Genomic DNA, 13,882 nt, shown 5'->3' with positions numbered 1-13,882 from the left:
GAAAAATCTAGAAATAATCCAGAAGAAATTTAACCTAGAAAATAAATCTATCAGGGTAGTCTTGTAGACGGAGGCTTTTACTCCCCCTGGTGGTGTATGTGAGTGAGCTCATAAGTGTTTTTAATGCTTATGTTTTCCAATTCTTTTTTTGTTCAAACATTGCTTTCTCCATTGTCCCTCTATTCACCTCCTTTTCCTCTCCACCTGTGTCACCTTTCAACCTCTCATCTCTCCATTCTCTCTCTCTCTCTCGTTCTCTCTGTAGGTCAGAATGATATCTTCGGAGAACCCATCTATCTTTTTGGGCGTCCAGGGAAGTCCAGTGCAGACGTCAGGGCTTTGACCTACTGTGACCTCCATAGGATCCTGAGGGAGGACCTGCTGGAGGTGCTGGACATGTACCCAGACTTCTCCGACTGCTTCTGGACCAACCTGGAGATCACCTTCAACCTCCGAGATGTGAGTACCGTCAGGGGGGGGGACAGAGAGCACCCTCTCCAACCACTAGTAGGTACTGTTCATGTTGGGCCGGTTTCCTGGACACAGACTGTGTAGTCTTGGACTAAAAATCATTCTCAATTGAGAATCTCCTTTGAAAGTGCTTTTTAGCCCAGGACTAGTCTTAATCTGTGTCTGGGAAACAAGCCCTTAGTCATAAAGAGAGCTTAACACAAGGTCAATGAGTTTTAGTTAGGCAAACTAATGCAAAAGCATTACTTCTTGAATATTTAGTGTGTATAAAGCTGATGATTGATGGTGTGTGTGTATTGTGTTGTAAAGTGTGAGTTGTTTTTTGTTGAGTTACTGAAGCTGATGTGTATTAGGTAGATAGAATGAACCAGGCACCTCCCAGTGAGGACTCTGAATGTGGATACCGACGGCCGCGGCCACGACGCACGAGAAACCGGCCTGGTGAGTGTGTGTGGTTCTGCTCATTATGTCCTCATGGGTTTCTTATACATTGTTAAAAGTAAAAGTAGTGTTACTATCAATGATATGTCTAAAGTTGTGGTGATCATTGTACCTGTCCTGGTTGTGTGTAGACGGCATGGACCGTGAGGACTCATTTCCAGACCAGTCGTGTCCTTTGGGGAACCACAGCGGCCCGGACACAAGCTCCCACTGGGAGGGCATGTGTAGCAGCGCCAGCGCCTGCTCCCAGTCCAGTGACGATGAGATGAAGCCCCTGGGACATAGCAAAGCAGAGCTGTACCCCTCTGTGGACAACACCGATGACTACCCCCCTGCTGTGGTCAGCCTGCTGCCTCCCAGCGGACCCTCAGCCGGCATGGGGTCGCCCCTGGACCGAGGAAGTCACCAATACACAGGTAAAGAGAGACTGAGATATAGATACACAGTATTACGCATGAACTTACTAAGATCAGTGGACTGTACTATGTTCTAACCTGCATCAAAGCATTCCCACAGGCATCTCTGCTCTTTCTCTACATCCCAGCTGCAGCCCCCATCAACATGCCAGTCCCAGGGGTGTATGGGTATTGGCCTGACCGGAGGACCAGTCAGTTGTCAGATCCCCAGCGGCGCTGCTCCTCAGTCAGGGGCACCTACCACTCTCCTCCCTGTGCAGAGGACAGGCCCAATGAACTGGAGTCCAGAGTGGAGCTGCTACAGTCCCAGCTCCACAGGTATAGATGAGATGAGAGAAGAGGAGAGGAAAAGTGAGGAGAGGAGAGAAGAGGAGGGGAAAAGGGATGACAGGAAAGGAGAGGAAAAGTGACGAGGGCACAGCAAAGGGGATCTTTAGAAAGGAACTGTGAGGAGAGGAGAGGAGAGGAGAGGAGAGGAGAGGAGAGGAGAGGAGAGGAGAGGAGAGGAGAGGAGAGGAGAGGAGAGGAGAGGAGAGGAGAGGAGAGGAGAGGAGAGGAGAGGATTTACAGACAGGTAAAGGAAGATAATAATTGGAAGCCAAAATAAATAATGGAGGTAGACCAAGAAATGATTGAGAGAGATCACAGAGGAAGAAATGATTGAGAGAGATCACAGAGGAAGAAATGATTGAGAGAGATCACAGAGGAAGAAATGATTGAGAGAGATCACAGAGGAAGAAATGATTGAGAGAGATCACAGAGGAAGAAATGATTGAGAGAGATCACAGAGGAAGAAATGATTGAGAGAGATCACAGAGGAAGAAATGATTGAGAGAGATCACAGAGGAAGAAATGATTGAGAGAGATCACAGAGGAAGAAATGATTGACTTTATTCTTCTTTGGTCTTTCCTCTCCCACCCTGCCTCCATCCTTGGCCCTGCCCAGACTGGAGACTCGGATGACTGCAGACATCCACGTGATCCTGCAGCTGCTCCAAAGGCAGATAACCCCAGTACCCCCGGCCTACAGCACTGTGTTGCCCAGCCCTCACCCTGCTCACACCACCACCCTGTACAGCACAGCAGCCCCCATCATCCACACTGTCCCCTTCATGCCCCCAATCAAGATTGACAGCATGCCTTCGCCACTGCAGGTGGGTACTGGTATGGTGTACAGATAGTACAGTATATATCAGTTTTTGCTTGCTACAATGCTCTGTCCTCGAAGAGCTATATGATATTGTGAAACAGTGGGCTGATAAAATGAGTGAGAGCGAGGAATTGGTATTAGAGGTTGTACAGTATACTGAGTTACTGAATCGCTTTTGTGCTTCACCTGTCTGCCCCGTTTTTTTCTTTGCAGAGCCCGGACTCAGACAAGCACAAGTCCAAGGATTCCCTGTCCAGTGGGATCCACCTCACGGTGGCCTCTGATGACACCATGTCCATGTCCCCTGAGACAGAGCCCCTTCCAGGGTCCTCCATGGGCCTTAGCCCCCCCCATGTCTCCTGCCAAACCCTGGGGCCCTCTGGACTGCTGTGTGGCAGCCTGCGTTTCCCCTCCCTCCCTGACAACCTGGAGACCTCCACAGAGGGGCAGGAGATTCAGAGGCACGTTTCTGACCCCATCCTGCCAGGCAGCTAAAACCCTCTGACCTTTAACCTTAAACCTGATCATCCCTCACTCCTAGTACCCCCTACACCACCACAGGAGGACAATCATATGTTGGCAGTCACTTCTCTAATCGTCCCCTCTCTCATTCCTCCTCTCCAATCCCCACCCAACCCCCTAACCTGTAAGATGCTGCTGATCAACGTGGGTTGCCTTCCACGTAGCTGAGAGGAGGTTCTATGGAGGGCCCCCTCTCACTGACTCACAGTGCCCGGGGCTGAGGCACCTCTGGTCCTGTGCGACAAACAACCTCTCCTCTCTATCAGGGCCTAGGGCATTATTGAGAGGGGGTTTAAGATTTCTGCAACCCAGACCCTACAAAGCCTGGGGTCCTGGCACTGCCTATGGAGAACTGATATGAAACTGGGCTGACTAGAAGCACACGGACACACACGTCACACGGCCACTAACAATAACCCCAAACCCCCTTTTCCCTGGATCTCAAAGCTGTAGTATTATCATTCCTCTCTCGTTTTCTTTTTGTTAAGTGATGGTCCTTTTATGCCATGGTCCTTTTTGTTGGGAGATAAGAATTTGGCCAAAAATACATATAACTGTGTGTACTGTATGTTTACACTGTAGAGGAACTGCACATTCAGGCTCAGTGCTGTTTATAAGTTGAACTGAAACGTATTTTTATAGTATCATGAGGATCTTACCGTCAATCTGGAAAATCTATTAGTTATGAATGCACAAATGTATTGTTGCTATGTTGGTGTAACATATTATCAACAGATGATATAAAGAGATGGTATAAATGCTGTCTAAATACTGTTTATGTCTGTATGGTAGGAATGACTACTGTAAAAGTGGCCATTTTTGAATACAGTAATTCTACTCTCATGTTCTACCAATCATATGACTTAATGGAAAGCAATAATTGTTAACATGAAGTGACATGTCTCATTATTGAGTCAACATTGTCAGGGGTCATGAGAACAGCTAATTGACATGGGGAAAAAAGCATAACGGACAGTTTTCTCATCTCCTTTATGCTGTAGTTATGTAGCACCTGTGAAGCATTATAAACACCTTTCATTTATACAGCCATTACTGCTTTGCTTGGTTCATCATGTTTGTGTATGTCTATATATCTGTTCTGTTTCACAGGACTGTTGTTACACCAAGGATGCATCATCTCTTTTTCAGGTGTGTGTGTGTGTGTGTGTGTGTGTGTGTGTGTGTGTGTGTGTGTGTGTGTGTGTGTGTGTGTGTGTGTGTGTGTGTGTGTGTGTGTGTGTGTGTGTGTGTGTGTGTGTGTGTGTGTGTGTGTGTGTGTGTGTGTGTGTGTGTGTGTGTGTGTGTGTGTGTGTGTGTGTGTGTGTGCAATGTTTGTTGACTATGTTTGAGTAAGTGACATGGTCACATATTTAACATCACCCTTTTGGAAGGCCTGGATTCAATCTGATTCTACAAGACAATGTTCCCGCTTTTGAAGGGACCACATTAACGGTAAACGCTGCATATGTCGGCTCAATCGGAAATTACGTTTAAATGGTGCATTGTCCAAATCCGTGATCAGATTGAATCCTGGCCCAAATGTGTGTAATGACTCAAGGTGCCAAAGTTAGTGGATGTTTGATGCCCACCTGGGAGGAAGTGATGTCGATGGAATCTGCCAATCAAGTTATGTCACTGGGATAGTGTCATTTTCCCAGAATCCCAGTGTCAAGATGTTTTTGACAGTTTCAGGAGAATGTAACTCTGTTTTTTAAGCCTTTCTTGTTCTGTAAAGGTTTCTTGAAGCACAAAATCATAATTCTTATTCATCTTTTTTAGATTAAAGATTATTTATAACAAATAATACAGAAACTTCAACTACTGGCAAGTTGTTTATTTTTGGTTGAGGGCTTGGACTTAAGTGGTTTGCACCATTTACTCTTCTTCAGTTGGGCTTACTTTTGTGGAATTCATAGACATTAACTTATAAACCATATTTTTAAACCAGGAACTCATTCAGTTGGGCTATGTTAAAGGCCCAGTTCATCCCAAAGGTGTTTGATGGGTTTGAGGTCAGGGCTCTGTGTAGGCTAGTCAAATTCTTCTTCCACACGATCTCGACAAACCATTTCTGTATGGACCTCGCTTTATGCATGGGGGCATTGTCATGCTGAAATAGGAAAGGGCCTTCCCCAAACTGTTGCCACAATGTTGGAAGCACAGAATCTTCTAGAATGTCAATGTAGAGTTAAGATTTCCCTTCACTGGAACTAAGGGGCCTAGCCCAAACCATGAAAAACAGCCCAGACCATTATTCCTCCTCCACCAAACTTTACAGTTGGCACTATGCATTAGGGCAGGTAGCGTTCTCCTGGCATCCACCAAACCCGACGGACTGACGCGTTTCTACTGCTTCAGAGTCCAATAGCAGCGAGCTTTACATCACTCTAGCCGGCGCTTGGCATTGCGCATGATGATCTAAGGCTTGTGTGCGGCTGCTTGGCCACAGAAACCTATTTCATGAAGCTCCTGACTAACAGTTATTGTGCTGACGTTGCTTCCAGAGGAAGTTTGGAACTCGGTAGTGAGTGTTGCAACCAAGGACAGATGATTTTCACCACTCGGCGGTCTCGTTCTTTGAGCTTGTGGAGCCGTTGTTGCTCCTAGACGTTTCCACTTCACAATAACAGCATTACAGTTGACCGGGGCAGCTCTAGCAGGGCAGAAATCTGACGAACTGAGCTCTTCAGTAAGGCCATTTTACTGCCAATGCATGTCTATGTAGATTGCATGGTTGTCTGCTAGATCTTATACTCCTGTCAGTAACGGGTGTAGCTGAAATAGCCAAATACACTAATACTGAAATTGTGAAAATTATGAGTGAGAAATGTTGGTGGGATGGAGTTTTGGCCTGCCTGGTGACATCACCAGGAAGTAAATTAGTTAATTGACCAATAAGAGTTCCCAACGTCTCTGCCAGTAAAGGCTCGGTTTCAGCTGGTTGACATTTATTGTCATGAATCTTTCCCTGGAGGCAGAACTGAGCTATTTCTGCTAAATGGGCCAGTTGCAAAGTCAAAATTGGTTATATCGTAAAAAATGTATTTCAACTAAATTACCTTTTTGGTCTTAATTTAAGGTTAGGCATTAGGGTTAGCAGTGTAGTTAAGGTTAGGTATAAAATTAGAAGTTATGACTATGTGGCTGTCAGCAGCTAGTGACAACTCTGTAGAGCTGCCTCCAGTGCAACATTCATGACAATAAATACCAACCAGACAGTTTTCAGTTTCCCCCTACATAACAGAAATTGCTCTTTTTGACCATTTTAATTGAAAATAATCACCAAGGTACTTAACTGTTACCCAGAAATGATTTAATGTTTAGATCAAAACAGCTGTATTGGACCTTTAAGAACACTGCAGAGAGAAATGTAATGTTAGAAGCTGACAGAACTATACCTGCTCAGTGCAATACATAGCCATCTGTACATTGAAGTGACGTTATGCCCACCTAAATAAATCATAACATCCTGACCTATCCGTGTGTATTCAGTGATGCAATAACACTGACAACTACAAAAACACACAAAGGAATATTTATTAGTTAGAGCAAATTTGGTAATACAAACTTTTATGAAAAAAGCTACTACATGTAGATTTGCCTTATCATCAATATCTTGGTTTATATATTTATAAGTATGTACATTTCCCCTTGTACAAACATGCGAAAAGGGGGTTGACCTTCGAGTACAGTGAACAATAAAAAGATAGGAAGAGCGAGACAGGAGAAAAAAAGGTTTCACTCTCCTTCAGTACTAGGCTAAGTAAACGCATTTGTTTCACACAGTCTTGAATAGGAACTGCAGTTGTTCCGAGCAACTCTACTCAAAATGAAGAAAACATTAATCTTCTTTTTGGTAGGTTCTGGTCTAGTCCAAAGGGGCTGATGGCAAAGTATCCAAACTGTGTGTTGAACACAGGAGGCTGCTGAGGGGAGGACGACTCATAATAATGGCTGGAACAAAACAAATGGAATGGCATCAAACACCTGGAAACCATGTGTTAGATGTGTTTCATACCATTCCACCTATTCCGCTCCAGCCGTTAGAATGAGCCTGTTCTCCCCAATTAAAGTGCCACCAACTTCCTGTGGTATTGAACCATAACACTTCAGTCACTTCACTATATGTCAGATTATCACAGTATAATCATGGAAGTGATCTGGTACCAGCAAACCATTAAAAAAAAATACTTAAAAATAATTATGAGGCCTTAAAATTAGCCTAATGGTTTCAAATTTAGAAGTCTACAACTGGATTCAAACCAGTTCAGAAAGACACCCAGATGACCCTAAATTACATTTTCTGACAGTGAGTGTCATTTTAAATCCAGTTTCCTGACCCTAAATATGTCATATAGCTGGCTAAAACAACAGGTTAAACACACTCAAGAGGCAGTCTTCAGTTGGAACTGCACTGTTTCACTCCATAATGAATTGACCATCTAGAATTGTTGAACCCACTGATGCATTATGGCGCTGTACAGACACTGATGCATTATGGCGCTGTACAGACACTGATGCATTATGGCGCTGTACAGACACTGATGCATTATGGCGCTGTACAGACACTGATGCATTATGGCGCTGTACAGACACTGATGCATTATGGCGCTGTACAGACACTGATGCATTATGGCGCTGTACAGACACTGATGATTACCAAAACAATAAATAAAGACAACATACTCCTTTTGACACAGGGATTAGTTCTATCAAAAACAGAGTAAACCAGGACATTGTGGAGTGGGACAAAGAGTTCACACCACCTCCCATACGCACATCAATCAGCCAGGACAGAGCAGTGGTTTGAGGCAGTCCTGCAAGATTTACTTCCACTCAAAAAAACATGTCCAAGTTCTGAATCCACACATCATCCGCATCCTCCAGCCCTTCACATCCACCCCTCAGGTGAAGGTTGGCTTTAGACCCGCAGGATCTCTAGGCAGTTGTTGTAGCCGATGGCGATCCAGTCAGGCTGGGTGGAGGCCCACTGGACGTTGTTGATCTCCCCCTCAGCTGTGTAGGCCAGAATAGGGTCCTCGATGGCCCTGGGCATTTGCTGGATGTCCCATATCAGCGCCTGGTGGTCGTCGGCTGAGGAAAGACAAGACATTATTATTACACTGAAGGGAGAAGGTGAGAAGACTTAGAATGGGGTCTGAGGAAAGGTGAACTGGTGAAGAAGCTGTTTGTGCCTTACCTGCAGTGCAGATGTGACAGGAGGAGTGGGGAGCCCAGGCGATGCCGTTGACACAGGCCCGGTGGTTGTTGAGGCGGGCCACCGGCGTGCAGGGAACACGCACGTCCAGAATCACAACCTGAGACACACAGCACAGGAGAGAGAACACAGATGGGGATAAGGAGAGGGAGCAACAAAGAGAGAATGGACAATACCAAACTAAAAGAGGAATGAGAAAGTAGAGTAAAATAGACTGACTTCCATGCCGTCCATAGCCATGGTGGCCAGGTAGTTGGGGTCCTGTTTGTTCCAGCAGAGGCGCAGCAGGGGGTGGTGCTGGGGATCTTCATAGATGATGGTGCTGTGTTCCAGGTGCCGCAGGTCAAACATGCGTACTGAGCCGTCCGCGCCGACCGACGCAAACATGTCCCGACCACCGCCTGCGCGGCTGAACGCGATGTCATACACCTAGACACAGAGAACACCACCAACATACAGAGTTATTACACTGGTATACCCACAGACACACATTCAGACTTTATGATCTCAGGACCAGGGGTTGGAACCAAAATTATTTTCCAATTCTTCTGTTCTGAACAGAACCCCTATTTGTTTTGTTCCAGTGGTCCGACCAGCATAATAAAATTCTGAACTGGTTGGAACCCAAAAAAAGTAACGGTTCATATTGCTCCTTTTGGTAAAATGTTTAGGCTGTAAAATAAACCGTTTTCACATTTAGCTCATTCAGCTTCATCAATTACTTCGGATGGAGCAGCTTGCGGTGTATGCACAAGCTATTTGTTTATTTGTTGGCCATTTAAGTGCAGGCGCGAGATGAGATAAGACAATTTCATGGGTGGGAAGAGAGAGGGGTGGACATGGAGAGGCTTGGTTTGAAGCGCTAAACATCATCTGAATTGGCTATTACTAGAATACCTTTAAAGTCGTAACTTCACTGAATTACATAATTAAATATTAGACATTAGGAATATTTTTTGAACAACAAAATAACATTATTAATCGGTTCTCAGGATTTGGAATAAAGGATTCTGTTACGCAACACTAGAGACCTGTTTCGTTCCTCAGAAAATGTCGTTATTTTCCGTTTTTTTCGGTTCTGCTCTCTAAACAGGTTCTAGCCGCTGCTCACGACAACTAGCCTTTACTTACTCATTCATACAAGTAAACTAAACTTCAAGGCAAGGCTTATATTCCCCCTCAGCCCTCACACACCTCTTTGTCATGAGCAATGAGCTGGGTCTTGACGTGGCCGGAGACGAGGTTGACTCTGCCCAGCACTTGGCCAGTCTCCAACCCCCAGATAGTACAGGTGGTGTCAATGCTGGAGGTGCCTGAAATGGACAGATCAGAACCAGGATTAAAAACACTGACAGTCACCAAACAAGACACACTGTAAAACTTCAATTAACAGCCTGGGTGTTTATTTGCATGAATCACTCTACACAACCGGCGCTTATTTGAGACAGGCTTCTATTTCCATTATGCACACAGCTCAATAAATTGTTGAAGAGACTACCAGTTTCACCAGTATAAACATTATAATAACAAATCCATCGCAGATCAGACCTGCAAAGGCTGCCTATCACACACCCTCTATTTCACGCTTCAGCACCATTCATTTGATGCAGCGTTTTATTTTTGGTGGCGTCATGGCTCGCAACATTGACAGAATAAAAAATGTAATGCACGACTGTGGGAATATCAGAGCTGTGTCCATGGTAACAGTTGTCAACAATTCATTTAGACCCAGCATTTATTTGCTGAAATATGTGACGATGCCCAGATTTTAAAAGTGACAGGCAGCTATTTGAGATTGCATTTCAATTGTTTTACGCTACTTACTCTGACACACATGCTGTAGACACTGACAGCACACCAGTAGACTATATGCTAGAGCTGGGCGATATGGACAAACATCAATGTCACAATAAATGGACTAAATTATCACGATAACTTGAACGATAAGTTTATGACATTGTGCGCCACAGTTATTTTTTATATTACTCTTAAATCTACTACTTTCAATGTAGTAGCTATGAATTGTTGTATTAACAATCACCCATATTAGCAAACTTGTTTCATTTGAAACTTCACATTTCTCTACTAGGGCACCTATAGGTTATTTACTGTAATGAACGTGATCAGCAAAATGTCCATGATATTTGGTCGGTGTCACAAATTTTTGGTTTATAGTCCCAGCTCTACTTTATGCATATGCCCCATCTCTTACCCAGTAGATTAGGATCCACTTCATTCCAGTCAAACGAGGTGAGTGGGGCACAGAAGTCAGAGTTCTTGTTGTTATTCAGCAAGCATTCCAAACGCGTCTCTGTTTCACTGACCTAAGGGGTAACATTTAACAAGCCATGAGATGCTATACAACTACGTAGAAAAGAAGAGTCCCCCCTGGGCAAGTAACTGAGCTAGAGTGCAACTCCAGATGCTGCAAGAGGGACACAATAGTTAGAAGAGGGTGCTGGCCAGGGAGCGCCCAACATATGACATCTATTATGTTTACGTATGATTTAGTATCAAGGAGGCTGTGGGTGCATGCATACCCTCCAGATGCGCAGGTAGTCCCCGCTAGTGGCAAGCAGGTCTGGGTAAACACCCTTGCTGTCCGGGATCCACATGATCTTGGTGGTGGGGTAGGGGTGGTCAAAGGTGTTCCTGCAGATGAACTCTGAACTCTCCTCCTCCAGACCCACAATCTGCACCTGAAGACAAACAACAATAATTTAAATCAGCAACCGCTCTTGATATACAGTCGTGGCCAAAAGTTGAGAATGACACAAATATTAATTTTCACAAAGTCTGCTGCCTCAGTTTGTATGATGGCAATTTGCATATACTCCAGAATGTTATGAAGAGTGATCAGATGAATTGCAAAGTCCCTCTTCGCCATGCAAATGAACTGAATCCCCCAAAAACATTTCCACTGCATTTCAGCCCTGCCACAAAAGGACGAGCTGACATGTCAGTGATTCTCTCGTTAACACAGGTGTGAGTGCTGACGAGGACAAGGCTGGAGATCACTCTGTCATGCTGATTGAATTCGAATAACAGACTGGAAGCTTCAAAAGGAGGGTGGTGCTTGGAATCATTGTTCTTCCTCTGTCAACCATGGTTACCTGCAAGGAAACACGTGCCCCCATCATTGCTTTGCACAAAAAGGGCTTCACAGGCAAGGATATTGCTGCCAGTAAAATTGCACCTAAATCAACCATTTATCGGATCATCAAGAACTTCAAGGAGAGCGGTTCAATTGTTGTGAAGAAGGCTTCAGGGCGCCCAAGAAAGTCCAGCAAGCGCCAGGACCGTCTCCTAAAGTTGATTCAGCTGCGGGATCGGGGCACCACCAGTACAGAGCTTGCTCAGGAATGGCAGCAGGCAGGTGTGAGTGCATCTGCACGCACAGTGAGGTAAAGACTTTTGGAGGATGACCTGGTGTCAAGAAGGGCAGCAAAGAAGCCACTTCTCTCCAGGAAAAACATCAGGGACAGACTGATATTCTGCAAAAGGTACAGGGATTGGACTACTGAGGACTGGGGTAAAGTCATTTTCTCTGAATTCCCTTCCCGATTGTTTGGGGCATCCGGAAAAAAGCTTGTGCGGAGAAGACAAGGTGAGCGCCACCATCAGTCCTGTGTCATGCCAACAGTAAAGCATCCTGAGACCATTCATGTGTGGGGTTGCTTCTCAGCCAAGGGAGTGGGCTCACTCACAATTTTGCCTAAGAACACAGCCATGAATAAAAAAAAAATGGTACCAACACATCCACCTAGAGCAACTTCTCCCAACCATCCAGGAACAGTTTGTAGCTCAGTTGGTAGAGCATGGTGTTTGCAACGCCAGGGTTGTGGGTTCAATTCCCGCCGGGGGCCAGCGCAGAAAAAAAAAGTATGAAATTAAATGTATGCATTCACTACTGTAAGTCGCTCAAGATAAGCGCGTCTGCTAAATGACTAAAATGTAAAAATGTGACAAACAATGCCATTTCCTGCATGATGGAGCACCTTGCCATAAGGCAAAAGTGATAACTAAGTAGCTCGGGGAACAAAACATCAATATTTTGGGTCCATGGCCAGGAAACTCCCCAGACCTTAATCCCATTGAGAACTTGTGGTCAAGCCTCAAGAGGCGGGTGGACAAACAAAACCCCACAAATTCTGACAAACTCCAAGCATTGATTATGCAAGAATGGGCTGCCATCAGTCAGGATGTGGCCCAGAAGTTAATTGACAGCATGCAGAGGTCTTGAAAAAGAAGGGTCAACCCTGCAAATATTGACTCTTTGCATCAACCTCATCTTATTGTCAATAAAAGCCTTTGACACTTATGAAATGCTTGTAATTATACTTCAGTATTCCATAGTAACATCTGACAAAAATATCTAAAGACACTGAAGCAGCAAACTTTGTGGAAATTAATATTTGTTTCATTCAAAACTTTTGGCCACGACTGTACTATTTAACAAGGAACAAATTACTCAGAGCTTAAAACACACTTCATACTGTTTTTATTAACTTTTTGGTCATATTCATTCATAGAAGCGAAGATCTGTTCTGGGTTCTGTTTATACCCAAGATCTGTTCTGGGTGGCCCACATCACAGCATTGTGGGATTCACGGTGGTCCCAACTAATTATTTCTGATTAATCTTCTCACTCACCTTATTGTTATATTCTTCAACGAAACTTCCAAGGGCCAGGCGAAAGCGTTTGTCGGGACGAACGCTCCAGTTCATTGCATACACCGTCCATGGCGCTTCGTATTTGTAGATCTCTTTTCGCTTACCGTGGAGAGACATAGCTCAATAAACGAGCTCTTATATCAAATCCTTACCTATATAAAACAAAACAACTGTTTCCTTGGAACAAAATATACCCCACGGCTCGTTAATGACTTTCCGAATTGAAGATTTGAACAGTTCAAATGACAAAGGCTGTCAAACGACAGCTAGCTAGCAAACAGTCGTTAGTTATGGATACTACACTAGCCCAGTTAACGCCATTAGCTAGCTAGTAGCGCGTTCTACCGCGTGATAGCTATCACTGTCGGACAACGAAGTCGGCGTTTAAGCTTAAATGAAGCTTCGAGACACGTTAGCTTACGGCCAATAGTCTGAATTTGCTATTCGCTCGATTTTGATGATCCGGGTAAGTGAGCCTTCTTTTCGAATTGAGTCCCCTGCTAGCTTTGACCCGAATCCGACTTCCACAACACTGCTGCAACCACAAAGAGGGGTGGGGGATCATTCTCCTCGAATCTCCTCCCATCGAAGAAAATGTCGGCGGTGTGACGCTAGCTAGCTCATAGACTACAATCACCCCATTAAAGTGTGGAAATCATCATACCAATCACACCATTCTTAAAATATGCAAAGATTGTTTTTACTATTTTAACAGCGTAACATGGGTGGTGGACTCTGCTTAGGGATTTTGTCTAGAAGGGATACAGTTTATGTCACAATTAACTTTTCGTAACAGGTTAGGATAATTCACGTAGCAGGTTAGGAAAGGAGTTAGGCTCAGGTAAAATGCACAAAAATATATATATTCGTCAATTTGATAAACTCTATACAACTGGGAAAAAACTTTTGAACAGTCATGCTAGTCTGAAACTCTGGTATCTTTAAGAGCTCCGACTTTCCGTGCCGAAGATCACTGGTGTTATTATTTCG

At 44.5% G+C, this 13,882-nt stretch overlaps 2 protein-coding genes across 3 annotated transcripts in view; one reads left to right on the top strand and one right to left on the bottom strand.

Moving 5' to 3' along the window:
- Positions 1 to 4,821, top strand: part of LOC106601520 (voltage-gated inwardly rectifying potassium channel KCNH6) — a 40,482-nt gene extending 35,661 nt beyond the window's left edge. For both annotated transcript variants that reach the window (XM_045715368.2, XM_082972097.1), the window contains 6 exons: positions 266 to 459; positions 825 to 912; positions 1,044 to 1,328; positions 1,457 to 1,646; positions 2,275 to 2,482; positions 2,692 to 4,821. In XM_045715368.2, the coding sequence (XP_045571324.2) occupies positions 266 to 459; positions 825 to 912; positions 1,044 to 1,328; positions 1,457 to 1,646; positions 2,275 to 2,482; positions 2,692 to 2,973 (1,247 nt within the window). In that variant the 3' untranslated portion in view covers positions 2,974 to 4,821. The remainder of the gene's footprint in view (positions 1 to 265; positions 460 to 824; positions 913 to 1,043; positions 1,329 to 1,456; positions 1,647 to 2,274; positions 2,483 to 2,691) is intronic.
- Positions 4,822 to 6,519: 1,698 nt separating this feature from the next.
- On the bottom strand, positions 6,520 to 13,469 carry LOC106601519 (DDB1- and CUL4-associated factor 7). The gene is made up of 7 exons (XM_014193758.3): positions 12,872 to 13,469; positions 10,759 to 10,917; positions 10,431 to 10,542; positions 9,413 to 9,531; positions 8,438 to 8,647; positions 8,201 to 8,318; positions 6,520 to 8,094 (listed from the first exon to the last, which is right to left on the bottom strand). The coding sequence occupies exons 1-7, from the start codon at positions 13,007 to 13,009 to the stop codon at positions 7,922 to 7,924; spliced, it is 1,029 nt and encodes a 342-aa protein (XP_014049233.1). The 5' UTR covers positions 13,010 to 13,469; the 3' UTR covers positions 6,520 to 7,921.
- Between the last annotated feature and the right edge of the window lie 413 nt (positions 13,470 to 13,882).

Source organism: Salmo salar, chromosome 03, assembly GCF_965601325.2.
Source record: "Salmo salar chromosome 03, fSalSal1, whole genome shotgun sequence".
NCBI classification, from domain to species: Eukaryota; Metazoa; Chordata; class Actinopteri; order Salmoniformes; family Salmonidae; genus Salmo; species Salmo salar.
The sequence above is the reverse complement of the archived record's forward strand: the minus strand, read 5'-3'. Positions and strand labels throughout refer to the sequence as shown.

Bases quoted from the DNA above. Each gene is read 5' to 3' on its own strand.
- LOC106601519 (XM_014193758.3), bottom strand. From the start codon at position 13,009: ATGTCTCTCCACGGTAAGCGAAAAGAGATCTACAAATACGAAGCGCCA. The intron at 10,918-12,871 runs GTGAGTGAGAAG...GTTTGTCTTCAG, and splicing joins TTGAAGAATATAACAATAAG to GTGCAGATTGTGGGTCTGGA. The intron at 8,095-8,200 runs GTAAGGCACAAA...GTCTTTCCTCAG, and splicing joins CTGTCACATCTGCACTGCAG to CCGACGACCACCAGGCGCTG.